General features: G+C 46.2%; 1 protein-coding gene across 1 annotated transcript in view; it reads right to left on the bottom strand.

Moving 5' to 3' along the window:
- Positions 1 to 13,074, bottom strand: part of LOC107119575 (thromboxane-A synthase-like) — a 310,368-nt gene that overhangs the window by 25,684 nt on the left and 271,610 nt on the right. Inside the window, exons 7-9 of the mRNA XM_015422085.1 lie at positions 8,466 to 8,554; positions 7,334 to 7,482; positions 5,596 to 5,726 (exon numbers count right to left, since the gene is read on the bottom strand). Of these exons, the coding sequence (XP_015277571.1) occupies positions 5,596 to 5,726; positions 7,334 to 7,482; positions 8,466 to 8,554 (369 nt within the window). The remainder of the gene's footprint in view (positions 1 to 5,595; positions 5,727 to 7,333; positions 7,483 to 8,465; positions 8,555 to 13,074) is intronic.

Genomic DNA, 13,074 nt, shown 5'->3' with positions numbered 1-13,074 from the left:
GTAAAAGACAGCATGCACGAAGACAGCCACCCACTCAGCTAACCAGATAACGAGCGTGTCATTAGAAAGCTGTTTTGTTCAAGGTGAAATTGAACTCACAGAAAATAGAGCTAAACCAACAGACCAAAAAAAAGAAAAGAGAAAAGAAAAGCCCTTAAAGCCACTTGGGCCTCAAATGCAAGCTGCTCTCATGCAAAAAAAGAAGAAGAAAGAAGCAAAAGTTTGGGCACGACTCTCTGCACAGGAATGTCCACGCAGTCTCGGGCAAACATAAAAGGGGAGGGGAGGGATTAATCCTTCTTGCAAATCTCCTTGCATAACTCTAATGAGTTGTAAAGAGCATTCCTAAAGTATGGACCTAAAATATCCTAATGCAGAAGTCATCCCTGGGAAAGACAGTACTGAAATTGCTTTACTGGTGGCAGAAAGACAATGCCCAATTAAGATTACATCCTCTGTGTAATGAGATGAGAGAAGAGCAGAATGACCTCACGGAACTCCATCTAAACCACAAGTGTATCTCATTACATCCAAAACTGCCTGAAATCATTTTGCCTTCTCATTGCAGGATTACTTCCTAACACACAAAGACAGTGCCTTATTCAGGCTAGAGATATGTATTTCAGCTAAACTTAAAAATTTTCCTTATTCTCATTTTTTGTTGGTTTTCCCCCTAAAATCTGGAGCAAATTCACCACTGATAAAGGTTAGTTTTGTTCTGTTTGTTTCAAGGTTTGCATTAGGTTATGAGTGGTGCAGACTGAATTGTTTACTTAATTAACCAATTATCAAGTGGCATTCTTTTTTCACAGTTCTGGAAGTCTCTGATTAGTAAACTGGCATTGTGAGAAGACAGCAAAAGCAAGCTGAAATGAACCAATGCAGCTATTACTAGTATGAACCCTGAATTCTGGCTGTTGGCCAAGCACTTAAGTAATCCAAATGCTGTCTTTTCATTTCAAGTGTCTTCTACTTCTCTAGTTTTATTTCATTTGTTAATTTACAGAACAGAAACTGCATTTTAATCTGCTGTGCTATTTCCAGTGTTTTATAAGCAACCCACTCGTGGGGAGGGCGGGGGTATAAATTAAATAAATAAATAAAACCCATTGAAAGTTGCACCCCAAATATGAACAAAAACTGCAAACTTTCTGAACGACCATGGGGAACAAAAGAGAAAGATTTGCTGTTTCATCCTCCCATCTCGTACTAATGGATTAGGCCTAGTGTAATCCTTTAGCTTTAAGAATAACATGACATCCACAGTCAGGAGGTATACAGTAACCAGAGGTCATTTCGGGGGGGATCGGGGGGAATCGCAGTTCCCCCGGGTGAGGTATGGGGGGCGGGACACATGATGAAGCCCCGCCCCCTGCTTCCGGCCGCCCCGCTTCCAGCCCTCATTCAGCCAGGAGGAGGCAGGAGAAGAGGGAGGGTAACTTGCTTCCTCCCTGCCTCTCCCCACCCCTGCCTGCCTGGGGCCAGGGAGGGCCTTCGCGGGGCTTCCTTGCACTCCTGCCGGCCTTGCAGGTCCACCGCCGGGCCCCTCATGGGGCTCGGCAGTGGAGCTGCAAGGCCGGCGGCAGCGGCCGGGACCGTTGGGGGCGGGGTGTGTGGCCTTATGACACACTTCCGGTGATGTCAGGGGGTGTGGCCTTATGACACACTTCCAGTGATGTCAGGGGGTGTGACATATGCTAATGAGTTATGCTAATGAGTTCCCCTAGCTCTTTTTCTACGAAACGACCCCTGACAGTAACTCTCCCTCGGAAGAATGTTTTAAATATTCAGGGTCTGACATATTTGTGATGAAGGATTTTTACATAAATTCATGGTTTTCTCTGTTCTAGGTTCCCCCTGGCCATGTTTAAGGGATGGGGGGGGGTAGGGTTGCCAGATCCAGGTTGGGAAACTCTTTGCAGATTTGGGAATGGAGACTGGGGAGGGCAGGGACCTCAGTGGGGCACAATGCCACAGAGCCCACCCTCCAAGGCATCCATTTTCTCAAGAGGAACTGATCTCTGTAATCTGGAGATGAGCTGTAATTCCAGGGGATCCCCTGGTCCCACCTGAAGCCTGGCATCCCTGCTGTCTGTTCCCCTTAGTGTGTGGCACGGCTGACTAGCTTTTGTCTTCTGAATGCTTTGCTCTGCTGGCACTGTTATGTGGGGCATTAACTTTCTTTGCTTGAGTAACATTCTCTGCCTGAGCAACTGAGGCACGGGCTTATGCCTATCGTTGCCTCTTGGGGCTGCACAGCCACCAGCTGAGTCCCTGAGATGCTGGCAGTGGTGCTCCAAGCTTGTCCACCTAAGTACAACCCTTGTCTCCAAGGTGGTCCGGTTTTGCTTGAGGGACGCACCAGCTTCTTCATAGGTAGATGTTGCATTTTTTCAGCTCTTGGGCCAGAAGGGGTTCCTACCTTTGTTCTAGATAATCTTTTGGTCTCCTCTGCCTCAATGATTCTTCTTCTTCTTCTTTTGCCATCAAGTCAAGATGACTTCTGGTGACCCCTAGTGGGGCTTGGACATTTCAGAGAGGTGCCTGGCTCTGCGTCCCAGCCCTGGTATTCCTTGGAGGTCTCCCATCCAAGTACTAGCCAGGGCCGGCCTTGCTTAGCTTCCGAGATATGATGAGATTGGGCTGGCCTGGGCTATCCAGTTCAGGGCTGCTTTTATGATTCTTAATCATTTTAGGCAATAAAAATGGTGGTGGCAAGCAATGTTCCCTCTAAGCTGAGTTAGTGTGAGCTAGCTCACACTAACTCAGCTTAGAGGGAACACTGGTGGTAAGTCTATTGGATATGGTGCTTTTGTTACTGGCCTCAACAAAATGGGAATAGAACTCTGGCTCTTAGTTTGCTTTACCTGCCTGCTTGCTTCTTTTTAGTTCAGCCCTTTCTGGTCCTGGACCTTATGAAAGAATTCTGGTTTGTAGCTAGGAGGGAAGGAAGTGGGGCATTCACACTGCAGGTCACGTTCTTGAGACCAGAGTTAAGTGTCCATACTTTAAGTATAAAAAGTGATGGCATGCAGCTGGCTTATAAAGCTGTAGTTGGCCTTCAGAGAAGAATTTTTTTTGAAGAAACATTCTGTGAAGCTCGACAGTTTTTCCCAGCATGCCGATTTGGAAAAAAAGCATTTTGTCAAAGCTAGCAAAATACAGAAAGCAAGCTAAAAGAAAACAAAGGGTAATGTGGCAAGGCCCACAGAGGCAAGAATGCCATCTATCAGTTGCAGCTACTTCACTAATTCTCTCCATTCTTAGAATTAGCCGAGCTGATCCATGCTTTTGTAACCTCATGGTCAGATTACTGTAACATGTTCCACGTTAGAGTGCCCTTGAAGTTAACCCAGAATTGTAGCTGGTCTGGAAGCAAGCAGCCTGATTATTGTCAGAGGCTAGCCAATGGGAACACATCTTGCCCATTTTGAAACAGCTACATTACTACCAATTTGTTTCTGAGTTCAGTTCAAGGTGCTGGGTATGATCTTCATGGACTGGGGCCCACACATCTGAAGGACTGTCTCCTCCCATATATTTCCATGCACCAACTACAGTCTTAAGGTATTTCTGGGTTTTATTGTATACTATAAAGAATGAAGATCCAGGGACAGCACAAAGTTTGTTTTATTTAGTGACTTCAACACACATGACTCTGTAGAGTGTAATGATAAATAAATAAACGAAGAAGAAGACAGGTTCCTGACCCAATGAAATTTATGATCCAAATCATGAGGTAAGAAGGGAAAGAAAAAAGGATAAGAGGTGATGGATATGCACAAATGCATCTACACGTCCTTAGGCTAAATTTCAGTTGGGCATGAGAGCTAAAGAATTAAGCTAAAGGCTTTATGGGTTATAAGTTTAGGTTTCAAGGAAAAGAGAGGTGAGCAGCTCCACACTAGGTGCATTCGGTATTTACTGAGCCAAATAAATACCTGAATAATAACATTCAGCATACTAAATCAGAGCATCTATTTGGTAGCCAAATAGAGATTCCCGAATGCTAGTCAGCTATTATTTGGCTCCATTATACCTTATGGGGCCATTATAGTCAATGGCAAGTCTTTTAGGGTATATTCAATGATCTGGGGGGTGGGGAAGAGGGTTTGGGGCACCAAATTTTCAGTGTAGCTGCTGGAGCCTCTCCCCAAAAGGACCCCCATGTTTCAAAAAGATTAGGCCAGGGGGTCCAATTCTATCAGCACCCAAAGTGGCTGCCCCAATCCCCCCAAAATAGCAAGGCAATACAAGCCCAGCAGAATGTAGCAGAGAATCTCTGCAGTAGACAGTGAAGTGTATGGGGGGCATGCCAAACTGGCTCTCATACATTGCACTGGTTCTGTTTGTCCTTGCAGAAATGCTCCCCCTTACTTCAGAGGCTCTTGTATTCTCAGATCTGATCTTAGTCCTGTTGGGTTTTGGCACTGTTCTACTGCTGGCCTTGGAAAAATGCCACCCCCCCTTCACTTTCAATTACCTCAAACCACCCCTCATCCCATTGAATATACCCTAAGAGATTTGCCATTGAGTATAATGGCCCCATAGGGTATAATGGAGCCGTATATATTCGGTATTACCGAATATTTCCTGAATCTGAATACAATGCCGATACTGGTATTCGAGAATATTCAAATATTCAGGAATTCCGAATAAATTAGGCTCTCTTAAATCCTAAACAGGCCCCCCCCCCTTGCACACCCATATTCCACACAAGTTCATGGAGGGAGTTTCAAGCATAAATATGGTCAGCGATGAATATGAAAGAAGGAAAAGAAAAATATGTAGTAAAGTCCGAATATGGAGAGAAGAGGCAAAAGTTTTTTTAAAAAAATGATACTTGTAGAAAGATCTTGCTTTAAATGGATGAAATAACTGGGCTGGAAATCCTGCAAGAAAAAACTCTAAGTGCTAGTTTTAATGAGTACATAAAGTCACTGGAAAAAAGCAAACTTTCTTGTATCCTTTTCACAGCTCCAGTTGCAGCTCATCTCAAGAAGTGCAAAAGCATGTAGAAGTGAAGATCAAAATAATCAGTCTGTTCAGCACACGCACTGTGCAGTCCTGAACAGAGCTACTCCCTTCTAAGCCCAGTGACTTTCATGGAATTAAAAAGTGTATAGCTCCATTCAGGACTGCACAGTAAATTAGGCAGAGTTTGCCTTTCAGATATATGCCAGTTTTGATATCCTCTACATGTACTATGTCTACCCATATAGTTCTCAAAGGTGGTACATCTCTGAAAACCAGATGCAGAGGACCAAAACAGAGGGGAGGCTGATGCTGTCATGACCTAAATCTTTATGCATCTTGGCTCTGAGTGGCCCCTTCTAATGGCTGCCCCCACCCTCTTTTTTCCTGTAAGTAGCCCATGAGGAGATTTTATTCCAATTTGTCTGAAGAAGTGTGCTTTACACACAAAAGCTTACACTTTGACTAAAACTTTGTTGGTCTTAAAGGTGCCACTGGACTCAGACTTTGTTCCGAGAGGTACATGGATGGGCAGTTTGGAAACAGCATGACAAACTGCACAGAACCTTGGTCTGAGGCTGTGGTCCTCTTCTTATGTTTTTAGTACAGAAAATGCCTTACCTCGTTTGCATCTTGCTGGTCTCTCAAGGCAATCATATTCTTAATGGCACTGATAAAAAATCCATTCACCTCCTTTTGCTTCTTATTTGGAAAAATCCGGATCAGGGGAATCATTATGAATGGAAATGCAACTTCAAGAGAATTTCCAAAAAAAAGAAAAAAGGCAACATTAGCAATTAATGCAATTATCCTCAAAACCTAAAGTGATATTTTCTCCTTTGTTGGGGATTTTTTTTTATATACTGCTAATTTCTCTCATTTTGTTAGTCTTGATTAGAGAGTCTCCCAGGCCTTCTAACCTCTGATTGTTATAAGCACTTGGTTGCAAGATGGCTTCTCAAAGGCTGTGCTAATTTACACAACTGTCTAGAGACAGGGAGGAAAATTCAATGCGACTTAAGGGCTTGGTATTACTGCAGCAAATGCTAAAACACACAATTAATTATGAAGTTTGTTTTGTTTTTAAAGAAAGAAAGAAAGAAAGAAAGAAACCTCGCATAGGCCAACCTGCAAGACCTGATCTCTGAAAATATGATTAGGATGTAGCCTTAATTTCATTTCCATCATCCTTTCTTGCTTGGGGAACCCAGGCTGCCTTATTTAATCCTTTCTACCCTTCTCCGAAAGAAACTAGCTGCACTAAACTGTATTTACAGGCTCCTGGGATGATCAGAAGGACTGTCCCATGGATACGGGAAGATTTTATGTAAATACACCCTTTAAGTTAGTGAACCATGAAGTAGAAGGTCACCGAAGGCTTTTTCACATGAGGAATTTGCCCTGAAGTACAATTTTTCTTTTGTAGTAACTACCCTGCTGCATGACTTAGTTGTGTTCATTGCATAGATTTGGGCCTTGACTACTGGTTCCTAGAATGGGGGTTAGAAGTTTGGATTAAAGTAGAGAAATTCCAGATCTAAGTAGCTGTCATAGCAGTAGGTTTCCATACTAATTATATCTGTGAATTTTTAAAAAGTTGCCTCATAAAAAGGCTTTTGGCTATCATAATAACACTGCCATGATTACATAAAATAATCACAACAGATACCCTTAAGAATTTTGTTTTGCATTTTAGCCTTGAACATATCTAGTGCTGGGCCAGACCTTTGGCCCTTGCTGAATCTTGACCACTCTCTACTGAAATCTCTTACAGATATCTTCTTGATCTGGTTGCTATCTGAATACCAAAAAATGAAATATCTGAAACAAATACAAACAGATGTACAAAACCCACTCCTGAAATTAATGTGCTGTTTTTTTTCTCTGTGAAGAAACTTCTACATTTGCTGGAAATAAAATCAAGTGGTGACCTGGGGAACCACGGTCCACTCTTCTGAGGTGCTACGTTTATCAACACTCTTTTGTCTCTCCTTGAAATTGTGCTGACGTTTCACCGAAGGAACTCCCAAAGTGCCTTTGAATTTTTCTTACAGTGAATTTTCAGTGGTGTCATCTAAAAACCAATATAAATAACAGCTCCTGCATATAGCCTGCTTGGCATGCTTATGCGATTAGAATAAGACACACAAAGCCTACAAATCCAAGGAATTTTCTCCTCAGGGGAAGAAGAATCAATGGCTGGGATTTGAAGCATTTGTAGGAAGTGTATCAGCAATGAAAACAACTATGGCTGTCACCTTCAAGAAATCATATAGGTATGTCGGCTTGGCACACAGGTTGCATTCCAAAATGCTCTACAACAGAGAAACGTTATCAACAAATGTCACAATACACTTACTCGTTAGAATTAAGAGGGGTTTAAACAATGAAAGTTCAAAAAATCTTCTGCTGTTCTTCACAAAGTTTTCACGAGATTTCTTCTGGGAATCCACATGGATACCATAGGCCACACTAGCAACAACGTCCAGGGTGAAGGAGGCGTAATTCCTATGTCAAATTCAAGAGTGTTGCTTTTAAATTGCAGCTTCTTTCACTATTTCTGTTTCTGCATTTGCAGCACAAAAGCTTTGCATTTTCTTTTCTTTTTTTGCATAGATGTATGTCTGTTTATTTTACAGAGTTTGTATTTTTATGCACATCAAATATTTTTTAAAAATTACTTTCACTAAGTCAAGAAAGGCTTCCAATATTCAAAACATCATAAAGTTTCCTCTGAAATGGATTATAAAGAAATCTTATATACCTTGTTTTATTGAAGGAAAGAAATTGTACTTGTAAAACACAAAATGGAAAACAATAGCTTGGGTCTTAACCATTTCTCCACCATACCATATTCAGCTCCTAATAAGAATTGCTTTTCTGCGGTTTTTACAATGCAGCTGTGCTTAGCAACATCTAGATTTCTGTAATCAATACGTAATTCTAGAGCAGTAGTTGGAATCTTCAATCATAAGTGCTTTTTAAATGTGTTCTCCATTTAAAAAACAACAAAAACCTCACTGTGAACCTGTCTGAAATTTGCTTACTTGCTGAGAAGCAGATCTCTGCCTAGCAGAGTGATAATAACTTCATCAGGGTTATAAAACCTCGTATCTTAAAACTGCGGTCCATGGATCAATGGTGGTTCGCAGAGCTGTTATCAGACTGCGGGGAGCTGGTGGACACAATGAGAGCATTCTCCGTCTCTCTTTTTTTCCTCTCCAGCTGTTAAACTTCATTAATAGGCAGCTACAGATTAGATACTCTGCCACCATTACTTTGCCCTGTAATTGCTGCTATTAAATAAGCTGCTATAATAAAACAAATGGAAAAGATACCTTCCTTCGAAAAGGACAGAGTCCACATCAGAAGGAGGAGGGGGAAAAAATAAAATAATAAAATCCCTTTTGTAAAATAATTGCATATTTAGAATAGCTCGGCAAATCAAGTACCTGTAAAAAGTTCTCTGTTTTCCTAATTTATTAAAGTACCTTTGGATGTCAAAAGAGGCGCTGGAATCTGCACAGTCCTTTAAGTGACTCAGTAGGATGTCGCATGCCTGGTTGATTAGTGGAGTCATCTAAAAAGGAGCACATACACGTGGCATAATTAAAAATACAATAAATTTCTCTACATTAATTATATACAGTAGGAGGTAAGTGCCCTCTAGAGCTTCGGAATCAATGGATAAAGTAATTTTCTTGGGTTAAAACTCCCCCACATCTTTACCCACACACAGACAAAGACACACACACAAGGCCCTCCTCTACGTTTTGTTCACTCCCCATATGGATGACCAGAGAACCTTGGTTTCTCTGCTTGGTTTGTTCCTGAGATGGCTTCCTCTTTGCTCTCAAGTGAAAAAGTTGTCCGACCAATTTATGACAAGTGGAACTTGCAGATTTCAAAATCCGTCTAATATAAACTGGAAGCTGTAAAACCCAACAAGACAACCCTGGGGAAGAACAGATTTGAGTTCAGTAGCACCTTGGAGAACAACCAGAGCAAAGTGCGGTTGCAGACAGTGGGCTCTCTATTGTTAGCACTAGGGCTGGTTTCTCAAGACCTCCCCGGTAGGAAATCAGCACCTGCACTATGGTAGACCACTTCCTTCTTTGCCACTGTCCTTCTCCCCAATCTACTTGCACTGTCCCTGTCTAGCTGTGGGGGAAAGGACAAAGCCTTTCTCACAGGACAGCAATTGCTTGATTAGTCTAAACAAGGGGCAGTCTACAGGCTTGCACCAAGTTGGCAAGAACCGAATGGATCTACCGACCATAGCCGATGCCAAGGATTGCAGGAGGAGAAGGAGGAAGAGCCGGAGGGAGCCGAGCCAGCATTGAGCCGCGGACCGAATCAAGAACAACAGCTCCTCCTACAGGGTGCCGGTAGGGTAGCCCCCACCCAATTAAGATGTGGCCATAGTTAGGGATAATAGAGTAAGTGTAAGCCGCTCAGAGACCCCTTGGGGGGGGTTCGAGCGGGGTAGAAGCCGAAAGTAATAAATAAATAAATAAATAAACCAGCCCTGTCACTGCTCATACCCTGACTGGCCATGGCATTGGGATCTGTCACAGAACACACCCCTGACCTCAGTGTGTGACCGTCATGAAGCCTACTCCATCTTTACTTCCACTGACCATGAGTGAGGGTTGAGGGGAGCAGTAGCTTCTTGCCATGGTGTAGGATGTGTGTGGAGGGCATGTGCCGTTTTCCTGCAGCCTGTCTGGGGACAAGGAGGGTGGGCACAGCTGTGACTCACTTCACCCAGCTGCTTAGGGAAGAGGACAGGCAATGCTACCTTCCTCCACCCTGCTTCACCCAGCCATTGTGGGATGAGACAGAGGGGGCAGAGCAGTCCCATAGCTACAGTGGGGCATCTCGGGGCCTGCCCCCTGACTTCCTGTCAAGGCCCCCTGACTTCCATCCAGCCCCCAGGCCCTTGAGCTGCCAGGAGGACTACCAACCCTCTGGGCCACCCAGAGGACTCCCCGCCCCCTTTTTTCGAAGCATGGCTTGCTTCTTCGTGTAGGCAGGCAGAGTGCGAACACTGCAAAAGTAAGTTTTAAAATTTTTTATCTTATTTTATGACGTCAGTGCCCCCTGACTTATTTAAAGCCCCCCCGAATTACAAGACCCTGGCTACAGGCCTGGGGCAGAGGCTTCTTGCTGTATTGCAGGGTGCAGGGTGGTGGCCGCCACCATGCCACATCTCCCCTAGCTGCCTGCGGCCAAGAAGAGTGGGCCCAATGCTTGGGCACTCTTCCTTGGGCCAGCCCTGCTAACCCGTGACAACTCAGGACAGTGAGGATTAGAATGTCAGAAAAAAGAAGGGCCAGTGAGAATTAGATTGTCAGAAAAAAGACGGAGGACCCTGGGCTGCAGTACTTATGGAGCCATGAAGCTCACTGCATGAGCCTTGAGCCACTCACAGAGTTGTGCTTCAGATAAAATTGGGAGGGGGGCTATGTCGCCTGCCTTGAGCTTCTTAGGGGTGTCGCAGGAGCTCGAAGACGACCCTTCACTGTCCTCGTCGCTCGAGCTCCCAATGCCCCTGAGCCCAGCCACGGTGTTTTCCCCCTCCTGGCCGAAAGGAAGATTGCGGCCTCAGACACCTGGATGGGGGAGGGAGGTTGCATTACCTTCTTTCTTCACCTGTCCCTGCTGGATGGGGCACCCTCTCTCTTGGCTTCACCCTACCATCCAGGAGTCATTCCTGGCCTCCTCTCCTTCCTTCCTTTTATCCCTTCCTCCCCTCTCCCAGTGTGCCCTGCTCCTCCTGGTGCTCCCTCCCCTCCCAGGCCCTGCCCTCCTACAAAGCCTCAGACGTGGCTTCAGGGGTGGGGTCCTCTCCTCTTCTGTCCCGGCTGTCCGGGGCCGCTGGGCTCTGCTACGAGCGCGGCCGTCTGTCTCCCGGCGCGGTGCTTCTTGCCCGTGTTGCTGGTTCTTTCCAGGGGCCCGGTGGGGGTGTTGTTGTTGGTGGCACCGCTGCCCGTCCCGCTGCCCCTGGTTCCCTCACAACCTGTCCTGCCTCCCTGGTGAGTATCGGGGGACTCATCGCGGGTCCCACAGGACCTGTGGGGGTGCTCCTTGCCGTGTGGGGAGGAGTCCCGTCCTCGGGGCTCCGGGGCGCGGTGCTCCTTGCCGTGGGGTGTGTGGGAGTCCCGTCCTCGGGACAAGGGGAAAACCTGCTCGCAACACTCATCACTGCTTAACCAGGCAAGTGAGTGAACTGTGGATAGTGGCATGCATCAGTCACTGCTGCGTGAGTTCTGACATTCTAGCAGAGGAAGAGGAGGAAAGAGGCCTCCTGTCTAGGGGGAAGGGGCCATTGCTCAGCGGTAGAGCATCTGCTTGGCATGCAGAAGGTCCCAGGTTCAATCCTTGGCATCTCCAGTTAGAAAGACCAGGTAGTAGGTGATGTGAAGGATTTCTACCAGAGACCCTGGAGAAGCACTGCCACTCTGAGCAGACAATACTGACCTTGATGGACCAATGGTCTGATTCAGTATAAGGCAGCTTCGTGTGTGTGTTCAACAGCAGGGCCCATTGCCTCTGTCTGAAGTGGTGAAGTGTACATTAAGGGACAGAGTGAAAATCCTTCCAGCGAGCTCAATGCGGCCACTACCACCATCCCAGGGTGAGGCAGTAAGCATTGATGCTGCATAGTGGTGCCCCCCCAGGCAATGGAGCCTCAGCAGCTGCCTATTGAAGCCTCCCCCTGATTTATTTATTTATTTATTTATTATTTTCAATTTATATCCCGCCTTGCTTGGAACCGGCTCAAGGCGGCAAACAACATTAAAAGCAATAAAACAGTCAATACACTAAAATACAATAAATACATAAACAACTATCTAACATCATAAAATCTAACAGGAACAGTGCAGATGATGGTGGCATCAATATACAATCCCCTCAAGGGAGGCAGTATCCACCGGTGTTTTATATGGGCCATAGCGTGTTCTGGTGGCACATTTATCAGTGGTGGCTCCTAATCGAAGGCCTGGTGGAAGAGTTCCATTTTACAGGCCCTGCGGAACAGTAAAAAGTCCCGCAGGGCCCTGATGTTATCTGGGAGCTCATCCCACCTGTGCGGAGCCGCCACTGAAAAGGCCCTGGCTCTAGTAGCAGCCAACCTGGCATCTCTCCGGCCAGGGAGAGCCAGGCGACTCTGTGTCTCTGACCTCACTGCCTACAGCACTTGGCTGTTGGTTGCGGGATGGAAGGGGGCAGACCTGACATGGTGGATCCCGTAATATTGGGTGAAGTCCTGGAAGTCACTGGACATGAATGCCATTCCATTGTCCATGACCAGGGTGTCAGGGATGCCCTGCGTGCTGAAAATCTGCCACATAGCCTGGATTTCAGCTTTAGAGGAGGTGAAAGGCACAGGGACTACCTCCAGCCACTTGCTGTAGGCATCCACCGGAATGAAGAAAAGTTGCCCTTGGAATGGTCCCATGAAGTCCAAGTGTAACCTGGACCAGGGGCGGTGGGAGGATTCCCAGGCTCGTTCCAGGGCTCAGAGTGACTGTGGCTGGGAAGCTTGGCATGGCTGTCACCTCTTGACTATGTATTCTATGTCCCGGTCCATCCCTGGCCACCAGATGTAACTTCTGGCCAGGGCTTTCATGTGCACCACCCCGGGATGTGATTCGTGGAGGGCAGTGAAGACCCGTTCCCGTAAGGGCGTAGGGATGACCACCCAGCTTCCCCACATTACACAGCCTTTGTGGACGGACAATTCGTCCTTCCAGGAAGCAAATGCCATAAAGTCCTGCTCCCCTTTGGCCAAGGGCCACCCCCTCACCACCCAGTCCAAGACGCAGCAGAGTACCTTGTCCTTGGCCGTGCAGCGAGCCACTTTCTTGACGTGGACCGGCTGGTCCCGGAGAGACTCCAGGAGCACAATCTGGTGAGCAGGGGCTGGATCCAGGTCACACACAGGTAGAGGGAGGCGGCTCAGAGTGTCCGCGTGGCCCATCACTTTTCCTGGGCGGTGAACAAGGGTGTAGGAGTACCCTGCCAGGAAAATCGACCAGCAGAGCACTCAGGGGGAGATTATTTGAGGGGTCTGGCGGTCGGGGGCCAGGAGGC

This window comes from Gekko japonicus, unplaced genomic scaffold, assembly GCF_001447785.1.
Source record: "Gekko japonicus isolate JY-2015 unplaced genomic scaffold, Gekko_japonicus_V1.1 scaffold280, whole genome shotgun sequence".
In the NCBI taxonomy this organism is placed as follows: domain Eukaryota; kingdom Metazoa; phylum Chordata; class Lepidosauria; order Squamata; family Gekkonidae; genus Gekko; species Gekko japonicus.
Note: the sequence above shows the minus strand (reverse complement) of the source record. Positions and strands in the feature narration are given on the sequence as shown.